Genomic DNA, 12,186 nt, shown 5'->3' on the forward strand with positions numbered 1-12,186 from the left:
ATACTAACTATTATGTATGATGAAAACATAAATAAAATTTTGCAAAATGTATGATTTTGGGGGCTGAGTTACCACCATTTTTGTACTAAGTATTCTAATTTTAAGGGCGTTTTACTAAGAACTCAGGACTAACAGGGGTGTTATGTGGTACTTAGGACTCACTGGGGTGTTATGTGGTATTCAGGACTCACGGGGGTGTTATGTGGTACTCAGGACTCAAGGGGATGGTATGTGGTACTCAGGACTCAAGAGAATGGTATGTGTTATTCAGGACTCATGGGGGTTGTTATGTGGTATTCAGGCCTAACAGGGGTGTTATGTGGTACTCAGGACTCATGAGGGTGTTATGTGGTATTCAGGACTCATGGGGGTGTTATGTGGTACTCAGGACTCATGGGGGTGTTATGTGGTATTCAGGACTCACTGGGGTGTTATGTGGTATTCAGGACTCACGGGGGTGTTATGTGGTACTCAGGACTCACAGGGCTTGTTATGTGGTATTCAGGACTCACGGGGGTGTAATGTTGTATTCAGGACTCACTGGGGTGTTATGTGGTATTCAGGACTCACAAGGGTGTTATGTGGTATTCATGATTCTAGGTGGTGGTATATGGTACTCAGAACTCAAGAAAATGGTATGTAGTACTCAGGACTCAAGGGGATGGTATGTGGTACTCAGAACTCAAGGGGATTGTATGTGGTACTCAGGACTCAAGAGAATGGTTTGTGGTATTCAGGACTCAAGGGGATGTTATGTGGTATTCAGGACTAACAGGTTTTTTGTGGTATTCAGGACTCACGGGGGTGTTATGTGGTATTCAGGACTCACAGGGGTGTTATGTGGTATTCAGGACTCATGGGGGTGTTATGTGGTATTCATGATTCTAGGTGGTGGTATGTGGTACTCAGGACTCAAGGGGATGGTATGTGGTCCTCAGGACTCAAGAGAATGGTATGTGATACTCAGGACTCAAGGGAATGGTATGTGGTCCTCAGGACTCAAGAGAATGGTATGTGATACTCAGGACTCAAAGGGATGGTATGTGATACTCAGGACTCAAGGGAATGGTATGTGATACTCAGGACTCAAGGGGATGGTATGTGATACTCAGGACTCAAGGGAATGGTATGTGGTACTCAGGACTCAAGAGAATGGTATGTGATACTCAGGACTCAAAGGGATGGTATGTGGTACTCAGGACTCAAGGGGATGGTATGTGGTACTCAGGACTCAAGAGAATGGTTTGTGGTATTCAGGACTCAAGGGGATGTTATGTGGTATTCAGGACTAACAGGTTTTTATGTGGTATTCAGGACTCACGGGGGTGTTATGTGGTATTCAGGACTCACAGGGGTGTTATGTGGTATTCAGGACTCATGGGGGTGTTATGTGGTATTCATGATTCTAGGTGGTGGTATGTGGTACTCAGGACTCAAGGGGATGGTATGTGGTCCTCAGGACTCAAGAGAATGGTATGTGATACTCAGGACTCAAAGGGATGGTATGTGATACTCAGGACTCAAGGGGATGGTATGTGATACTCAGGACTCAAGGGAATGGTATGTGGTACTCAGGACTCAAAGGGATGGTATGTGGTACTCAGGACTCAAAGGGATGGTATGTGATACTCAGGACTCAAGGGGATGGTATGTGATACTCAGGACTCAAGGGAATGGTATGTGGTACTCAGGACTCAAGAGAATGGTATGTGATACTCAGGACTCAAAGGGATGGTATGTGATACTCAGGACTCAAGGGAATGGTATGTGATACTCAGGACTCAAGGGGATGGTATGTGATACTCAGGACTCAAAGGGATGGTATGTGATACTCAGGACTCAAAGGGATGGTATGTGATACTCAGGACTCAAGGGGATGGTATGTGGTCCTCAGGACTCAAGAGAATGGTATGTGGTACTCAGGACTCAAGGGAATGGTATGTGGTACTCAGGACTCAAGAGAATGGTATGTGATACTCAGGACTCAAAGGGATGGTATGTGGTCCTCAGGACTCAAGAGAATGGTATGTGATACTCAGGACTCAAAGGGATGGTATGTGATACTCAGGACTCAAGGGGATGGTATGTGATACTCAGGACTCAAGAGAATGGTATGTGGTACTCAGGACTCAAAGGGATGGTATGTGGTACTCAGGACTCAAGGGAATGGTATGTGGTCCTCAGGACTCAAGAGAATGGTATGTGATACTCAGGACTCAAAGGGATGGTATGTGATACTCAGGACTCAAGGGGATGGTATGTGATACTCAGGACTCAAGGGAATGGTATGTGGTACTCAGGACTCAAGAGAATGGTATGTGATACTCAGGACTCAAAGGGATGGTATGTGATACTCAGGACTGAAAGGGATGGTATGTGGTACTCAGGACTCATGAGGGTGTTATGTGGTATTCAGGACTCACAGGGGTGTTATGTGGTATTCAGGACTCATGGGGGTGTTATGTGGTATTCATGATTCTAGGTGGTGGTATGTGGTACTCAGGACTCAAGGGGATGGTATGTGGTAATCAGGACTCAAGGGGATGGTATGTGGTCCTCAGGACTCAGGGGATGGTATGTGGTACTCAGGACTCAAGAGAATGGTATGTGGTACTCAGAACTCAAAGGGATGGTATGTGATACTCAGGACTCAAGGGGATGGTATGTGGTACTCAGGACTCAAAGGGATGGTATGTGATACTCAGGACTGAAAGGGATGGTATGTGATACTCAGGACTCAAGGGGATGGTATGTGATACTCAGGACTCAAGGGGATGGTATGTGATACTCAGGACTCAAGAGAATGGTATGTGATACTCAGGACTCAAAGGGATGGTATGTGATACTCAGGACTGAAAGGGATGGTATGTGGTACTCAGGACTCATGAGGGTGTTATGTGGTATTCAGGACTCACAGGGGTGTTATGTGGTATTCAGGACTCATGGGGGTGTTATGTGGTATTCATGATTCTAGGTGGTGGTATGTGGTCCTCAGGACTCAAGGGAATGGTATGTGGTCCTCAGGACTCAAGAGAATGGTATGTGATACTCAGGACTCAAAGGGATGGTATGTGATACTCAGGACTCAAGGGGATGGTATGTGGTACTCAGGACTCAAGAGAATGGTATGTGGTACTCAGGACTCAAGAGAATGGTATGTGGTACTCAGGACTCAGGGGTTGGTATGTGGTACTCAGGACTCAGGGGTTGGTATGTGGTATTCATGATTCAAGGGGGTGTTATGTGGTACGAAATAAATACAAAACTCTGCTATACAGATAAATTACCAATCTCTTAAAAGTACAACTGCCTTGAATGTACTAATATCAGGCCTCTGGGACATTGCCAGTCTCTGTTGGATAACAGCATGTTTTGGTATATTAAGGATTATCTTATGCGTCGGAAAAATGTCAGCAATTTTATGAATGATCGATGAATAAGGACATTATTTTAAATGAAATTGAAACAAAATAACAGCCCGGTTCCAAAGCTTAGATTGTAGTACGACCAAAGAAATCTGTGAATTCCTTCACTAAATTTTAGTTCAGTTTAACAAACTTTTGTGATGTGGCGATTCTTAAGCCGTGCTTCAGAGCCATTTCCCCAAAAAGAAAAGCTAGACCTGAAAATGCTTTAAGAACACTTGGTATTTTATACAGGTCACCAATTATTTTGGATTGATGTCCACTATCAGAACAAGAATTTCTTAACATTAAGATGCAAAAAGCTTGTTCTTTTAACTTGACAATTTTCCGGATCTGAGGTGAAGCGATAACATTTTATCCCAATTTAAAATTTTCCCAAATTGTCTAGGGTCTTTTTCCCAAAATGGACAGAAAAAGCACTGTAATAATATTTAATTATGTGTCTCAGTATGAACTCCAGCCTTTAACTGCCTTTTTAACTGTAGAATTAAATTGGTGTACCTTCTTTATGAAGATCTGAAGAAAATAACTAAAAAAGCAATTTGTCGGAAACTGCTTCCCAACCAGTATTCCTTTTAGAAAGCTGCACTGACGCAGGAATTACCCAATAACAATTAAACCAAAATCAATCTCTAGAACATGTTGATCATTCAAACTATTCGGACACTAGTGATACAGTGATTATTTGGGGCAATTTACTGCCTTCTAAAGGCTGTTTCCCCTTGCGAAAAAATGTCCTTTTTTCCAAAAGAAATTCTAATTTTTCCCCAATTTCATAAATGCAGATTATGTTGATAAATATACAAGAGCTGTCACAATATGTGACGAATGCCCCCGAATGTGACATTGACCTATGAACAAGGTCAGTACATGAAAAGTTGATCTTGCCTTTACGTGTCAAATACATATGGCAAGATATTTTAAATTGCCTCTGAACATAAAAAAATACCACCCATACTTGACAACCTACACTGTTATGTCCTTATATTCGGAATTCCCTTGAGAATAAATACTGAGTGTATCTTTCACATTAGAGGTAGGGACATGGGTCTTGAACGTGACACGTCGTCTTGGTACAGTACACTCCACGCGGAACTACCACTTTCCTTGGTGACTCGGAGGCGTTTTTAATTTATCGCGGATTTCCGCCGAGTACGCAACCTTTTTCCTCGCTAATTTTCGCCGAGTTAATCGTTTTCTATGGAGGGTTTATTGCCGGTAGCGCCGGTGATCGTATCGATTTATTGACCTAATCGCGGAACTCTGCGTTTTGTTCATAGCTACTACAGTACATTGCTTCTGTTAAAATAGTATTAAATAATTAAATAATTATTTTTTCAAAGTACAGTAAGTTTCTTTTTAAAAACAATTTTTATCAGCATCGTCAAACAACTGTTGTTTTTCACATAATGTAATTAAAAGATATACCATAGTGTGCGTTTGTGTTTGTTATTGTCATCTTTCTCTTACTATATTAAGGTGTTGAAAACTTAATTAGATTGGAGTAATGAAGGTGTTGAGAACTTTGTAAGTGTGAATATTTTTTGGTCATTATTTCTTAATTTGCATATTACCACTTATTAATTTATCCGTAGTTATCAATGGTTCTAAACTTATTTATTACGCATATAAGTGTAAATCCTTCATCAAGTTAATTAAAATCCCATTAAACACCATTTTATACATGCATTGAAATGAATAACACATTTTATCGGCTTCAGATCAAACAGTCACACTGTGTGACGTCACATACCTCACAGTTTTACCCACGAGGATTTCATGGAGAGCATGTATATTGTTATGCAGGATTAATGTGTCTGAGTGGTGTTTTCGAATGTAACTTAAGTATTGCATTTCCAACTTTAATTCATCACATTAATTAGTAACCTATATCATTGAATGTGTTGACTTTTATTGATGATTCAATAAGTATAACTGTACATAATTGCTTCTTACAGTCTATAAGTGTGGTACAAGTTTTAAAGTTTATTGGCAGATCGTTTTACAAAAATGTCATGTCTTTGTTTTCTTAATCCCTTGATTGCCCTTGTTGTTTATTTAATCCTTCAATAAATATTTCACACTTCCTCTTTCTACATGCAATACATCGTTTAGGATGGGTATTTACTAATTAACTTGTCAACAGTGGTGTATACGGTTAGGTAGATAGATAGATAATCTTCGTCTGTGAAACTTGGTAAGTGTGAAAGTTACGATTGAAGTCCTTTGGATGTCCGAAAATTAGGTACGCAAAATAAATTATTTTTATAAATAATTACGGGTGTAGCAAAAAATATCAAATAAATTAAAAATAATTAGATACAGTGGGAGATTCTTATTGGTTTTCCTCTGAGTTTCGAGGTGTTTTACCTCTGAGTAACGCGGCGATTGTAATTATACGGTCCACTGATCAGCCTCGGTGGGTGAACGAGTAAAAACGCCGAGGAAAGAGGATTATGATCAATTGGATGTAGTGTCCGTGATGACCAAAATCCGCCGAGGAAAACGGCAAGTGGTAGTTCCGCGTGGAGTGTACTGTATGTCAAACACATGTGGCAAGTTATTTCAAAATCTGTCCATACAAAAAAAAGTTACAGCCCGGACACGGCAACCTATACTCTAAGTCCTTATATGCAGCACTCCATTGTGAATAAACAACTAAGTGTGACCTTGACCTTAGAGGTAGGGACACAGGTCTTGCACACGACACGCCGTCTTGGTATGTGGAACACATGTAGCAAGTTATTTTAAAATCTGTCCATACAAGGTAAAGTTACAGCCCGGACACGACAACCTATATTCTATGTCCTTATATATGCAGCATTCCGTTGTGAATAAACACTAAGTGTGACCTTGACCTTAATGGTAGGGATATGGGTCTTGCACGCGACACGTCGTCTTGGTATGTCAAACACATGTGGCAAGTTATTTTAAAATCCGTCCATACAAGAGAAAGTTACAGCCCGGACACGACAACCTTTACTCTATGTCCCTATATGCAGCACTCCATTGTGAATAAACACTAAGTGTGACCTTGACCTTTGAGGTAGGGACACGGGTCTTGCACGTCACACGTCGTCTTGGTATGTGGAACACATGTGGCAAGTTATTTAAAATCTGTCCATACATGGGAAAGTTACAGCCCGGACACGGCAACCTATACTCTATGTCTTTATATGCAACACTCCATTGCGAATAAACACCTAAGTGTGACCTTGACCTTAGAGGTAGAGACACGGGTCTTGCACGCGACATGTCGTCTTGGTATGTGGAACACATGTGGCAAGTTATTTTAAAAAACTGTCCATACAAGGGAAAGTTACAGAGCTGGCCGGCCGGTGCGATTTTAATATGCCCACCTTCGGGGGCATAAAAAGCAACAAATTTCTTGAAAAATAAACAAAATCTTGACAAGACTAACTTGTTCACAGCACAATGTATGGATGAAAAAGGTGAAACTAAAAAATCACTGTCATAACGCTGTTTTACCACAGCCGAGTATCTTTGTTAAAGATACTTTTTGATGTGGTTTTCAGCAGGAGAAAAGGGCCAAGGGAGGGATCAAAATTCTTGGGGATTTTTCCCCCCACCAGGAAAAATTGCATTTTTGTTAAGTTTACCTATAACATTTAAATGTATAGGGAAATTAATTAGGAGTGTATAACCTATGACCTGCCATGCGTTCAGTAAATGTGTTTGAGGAGAACGTTTGCAGTTTGGTTCCCCGTTTTAAGTGTATGCGCTGCGTTGCAACAGGGATACAAAACAAAACTAGTGCATTCAGTAGGGCAACCTAGTAGTCCAAATAATTGTACGTTGACAGATTTTTATACGATTTTTGATACAGCAAATCCTTCACATACAAATTGTTTTGTACCAAAAGTGGGTAGTTATTCCGATCGGGATTCCGGGTTAAAGCATATTGCATCAATAAAATCAGGTATTGAATTTAACTTTTTTTTTTGCTAGTGTCATCTTTTTCAACAAGCAAAATGGTGGATTTCACTAGCAGTTATTTAAAGGCTGTTTTACTTCATTTAGTTGCCAAATAAACAAGTAGTTTTGTTGTAGCATTATGTACATTGTTTATCAAGTGCACTGAGATAAGAATAAACTATAAACCTTTACATTTTGTTTTTAATTCTTACATAGATTAAGTCATATACCCAGCTGGGCTAACTAAGCTCCTTGTTACTTAAAAGCCTTGAATCACTAGTAGTAAGTGACTACACTCCTTCCCACCTAAGTTTATACTTTCAAAATTTAAAGTGGGGAGGAGTGTAACAGTCATTATTAGCCATTCAAGGCGTCTGAGTAGCCAAGTGCCTGGTAAGTCAAGTTGGGTAAAGGACCAGACTTGCAAGCAGGGGTTCATAGGCACGAATCCTACTCAGAGTATATGATTTTCTCTTGAAAATATATATGTACACTAACAATTTTCGATGGTAATGTATGTTGCACACGTGACCAAAGCATGGAGGATCTAGCAAGTAAATTTGCCACCGAATTCCACCAAATGCCATGAATTTGGGTGGCATTTGGTGGAAAATGGGTGGCACTTGGTGGAATATCAAGAATTTCACCAACTGCCATGAAATTTCCACCCAACTGGAGGTGGCATTTGGTGTAAAATTGAACTCATTTTTATTTCATGTGGCACTTGGTGAAAAAGTTGGACTTAGTTAATTTTTCATATGGCAGTTGGTGAATGGTGATAAACTGAACTTAGTTAATTTTTTGGGTGGCATTTGGTGAAAAAAACAGTTCTGTAAGATGGAACTCAGCAGAATTCACTATTAATTATCATCTTGTAATAAGAATAGCATTCAGTTGCTGTTCATGCTGCTGTTTTAGCATCATTACATAATTATGCTACTATTTAAAACTAACTGGAAATACTACTTTTGGGGATTTCTGCTGATTTTATTGATGATGATTATGCTGTTGGTGCTTCTATTGATGATGATTATGATGTTGGTGGTTCTGTTGATGATGATTATGATGGTGGTGGTGGTGGTTGTGGTGGTGGTGGTGGTGGTGATGAGGGTGGTGGTAGTGATTATGATGATTGTGGTGGTGGGGGTGGGGGTTGATTTTGACAATTGTGGTGTTGTTGGTGGTTAATTGTGGTGTTGGTGAATATGATGATTGTGGTGGTATTGGTGATTATGATGATTGTGGTGCTGGTGATGGTGATCATGATAAGTGTGGTGTTGATGATGACAACAACAACAGCATGTTGTTATTGATCATGCCGATGCTGCTGATGCTGATGATGATGATGGTGATTACAACAATAACTATGTGATGATGATTATCATGATCATGATGAGTTGAACTAAGTTTTCTGTGTACATGCTCTGTTGCTATTTCCCCAAAGGTACAGGGATCCCATTCATATTTGATTTAAACTTTGAATGACCCCTCTGCTGGAAAAAATTCTCAAAATATTTGAATCTTCCGACAGTTACTAGCATTTGTGGAACTTTGAATAGTGAGAAAAATTGTGGCAGTTTTGTTTAATTAAATGGATTGATTAAAAGGTAACTGTTTTTTTATCATATTTACAACCAAAACAGATCATGACTTATTTTGTTTTATTTTACACATATTAGGCTCTTTGTCTTCGTTTAAAGTTTGACTTTAAGAGATAAGCTTTATGCATGTACTGTCAAGTATGTTAATTTTTTTCTCCAAAATAATTGACAAATACTCAGTCTAGAAATGTACTAAGTTTAAAAAGTATCATTCAGTTTGTACAATGAAGTTGAAGATGTATAAAGAAATGTTATACACAATATTTTTCAGAGAAAATCCCCTATAAAGGTGACAATGTACCTAGACAAGATTCTAAGACCTTTTTGGTAAATATTTGAATCTTACAATAACTTTAAATGATGACTGACCTCATAGTATTGTCATATTTTATTAGCTAATACTTATTTAAAAGTGCTAAATGCTTTCAAAAAGGGTCAGATAAACAATATTATATGCCAGACAAGAAAAGATGTAGAAGATATATGATCTTAAGTACTAGTGTTTGTGTGTGTTTTTAAGAAAAACAGTTGAGGTTAATAATTGACAAAGCCGTTATGTTATTGATGTTGTTGGTTGCATGATTTTGAAAAAATAAAGATATTCAAGTGAATCTTTGTGTACACAATCATGTTTTCAAAGACTTTTGTAGAACAAATTGTAGAACAAATAACATTCTTCTGTGAGGCAAACGCTGTTACATTGTATATCCAACAGATTTACTAAAATGTTACCTTTTTCAGAAAGAAATATAAATAGAGGATACCGAATATGTAAAAAAATATTGAATTTTTTTTTTTTTTAAATATGCACTTTGTACTGTATAAGTATATTATACAGTACAAAGTGCATATTTAAAAAAAAAATTCAATATTTTTTTACATATTCGGTATTATAATTTTTAGTAAGGAATTATAAGATTTTTTTTGATTTTTAAAAAAAAGTGCCAGTGATCACACCCCTCTGATTAAGACTACCATCTGCTTTGTTTCCCTACGATGAACACTCGATATCTTCTAATTGGCAAATGCTTGTTATCGGTCCAAACACGTTTATCACTGGAGAAACATTTGGCTGTCTTTATAATTAACATATTTTAAATTATCATGTTATTTTTCCCATGTCGGCTTTTAGGCTTTGCGTATATCATGCAGACTTACAGGCATGTTTCAATACTGTTTTATACACATTTCATTAATGGTTTAATATACATTAATTTATCCACAATCATCAATGGTTATTTATTTCTCCTAATTTAAGTCCCATCAACTGCAATCCAAACAAACACCTGCGAAAATTTAACTTATTAACACATGTAATGGAATGTGTTGTGTTAGTCGGCTGCAGATCAAACGGTACAATTTGTGACATCACAGCATGGGCTGTGTAAACACATACATGCCATATTTTTCAAAAGATCCCCAGGGTATTTTGCGTAGAATTCCAGGGGATTTGGGTCACATACCAGGGGATTTTCATCATCGCCATGTAGCGCTTTGGCACACATGCAAATTCACTTTGTAAACCCATTTTTTCCAACACTTAATATATATATTTTTATGAGACACTGTCATATTTCATAATAAAAGCACTCACTTGCATAACAATACCTTCATAGAAAAATATATTTCAGAGGCAATTTAATTGGCCTTCCTCTTAAATTGGATACAAAATCTACTGTCTTCAGAAATGATGACTTTCAGACTAATAGAGAGAATGGAATAAATATATCAATATTTTTCATTTTTTTCAATTCCCAAATAGTCAGATTTGTTTCCATTTGATCAAAAAGCAAATGCTTTAACCTTTGTTAAAGTTCATAAACATGTTTCATTTTCATCTCCCGCCATGGACTGGAAATTCCGGGGGATTTTTTCCCCTCGCCAGGGGATATGGCATGATTGTAAACATCAAAGGTGCATGGCATTGGTTTGTACTTAAATAGGTCAGCCTTTACCGTATGATCCCATTTACTCCCTAGATTGCATTTCGGCTTGTTAGAACATACCATACAATGGGAAAAATAATAATCAATAATCCTCATCTAAGAACCTTCAAATCATGGCCAATATATTTGAGTTTAATACAAATATGAGTGAACCTTTGGCTGTACGAAAAATTGATACTTTAAGTAAATCCTTAACCTTGTAACCTTGTTCTATTATTAACCTACCTCCACATTAGAGAGTTCACATTTGACATTAAATTGGTGATTTTCTTGCAAATGAACAAATTTAGTTGACTTGGAGAAATTCAAGTGCTGGATTTGCTTAAAAATCGACCCTGTCTTGTAAACGAGTCTAAACAAAAACACATAATTTCATGGGCAAAGTTAGGAGGACGTCTTATAAGCGGATCGCCTTATAGTCGGGGAAATACGGTAGAAGTTGCCTAGTCCATATAAACAGCTGCTTCAGAGTCTCTGACGATTTTTTATTTGGCGACTCCACGCGTCCATATCCCACTTGTTGTTTTCATAGCCAAAAATGACAGATCCCAGTGCTAAGTATATTGAGCGGAAAGATAACGGTCACATGCTAGATGGTTTCAAAATGGCAATGCTTTATTGACAGAGGTCAATCTAAATTAAACTAATCATTTGTGATTCATAAAACACTTTTAAGTGTAATAAGTAAAAGGTATAAGTGCAACTTTTGGTTTTAATTTAACAGTAAAGTGTTAACTTAAGTATTGTGGAGTAACAGTTGAAGAATATATATTTTACATTGATACGGCTCAGTTGACTTGTGGCGTTTAGGGAACAAAATGAGTATCCGAATGTAAAAAAAGTTCCCTAAATGCGCATTATTGTGGCTACTGTAGTAGTTGCCTAATGTAAGCGAACTGTTCTGTTTTGTATCCCTGTTGCAATGCAGCACATACACTGCAAGCGTGGAACCAATCAGCAAATGTTCGCGGCAAATATCTTTATTGAACTCATGGCAGTTTGCTTACGTTAGACAAACGCTCGCCCTACTGAACGCACTGCAGTACCTATGTACTGGATCATTTACCCGCACTAACATTGTAAAGCACACCGGCTGAATGTAAATACAAGAAGAAGTAAAAATCAGCAAAGTAGAAATATGACAGCTGTAAGTTTAAGTGCATATACCTGGGCTACATTGTCCGCTTCAGGAGCTGGACCATAACTGAGCGATTTGAATATTTGTTTCACTGAATTCGGCTGCGGGGTTTGTTGTGGTGCGGAGGCCATTTTGAAGGT

The 12,186-nt window shown here is 38.3% G+C and overlaps 1 protein-coding gene across 1 annotated transcript in view; it reads right to left on the bottom strand.

The window, feature by feature from the left end:
• The window catches only part of LOC128238844 (aldehyde dehydrogenase family 16 member A1-like), a 114,764-nt gene extending 102,579 nt beyond the window's left edge, over nucleotides 1–12,185 (bottom strand). Inside the window, exon 1 of the mRNA XM_052955128.1 lies at nucleotides 12,076–12,185. Coding sequence (XP_052811088.1) covers nucleotides 12,076–12,177 — 102 coding nt within the window. The 5' untranslated portion in view covers nucleotides 12,178–12,185. The remainder of the gene's footprint in view (nucleotides 1–12,075) is intronic.
• Between the last annotated feature and the right edge of the window lies 1 nt (nucleotide 12,186).

The sequence above is a fragment of the Mya arenaria genome, chromosome 6, assembly GCF_026914265.1.
Source record: "Mya arenaria isolate MELC-2E11 chromosome 6, ASM2691426v1".
Lineage (NCBI taxonomy): Eukaryota > Metazoa > Mollusca > Bivalvia > Myida > Myidae > Mya > Mya arenaria.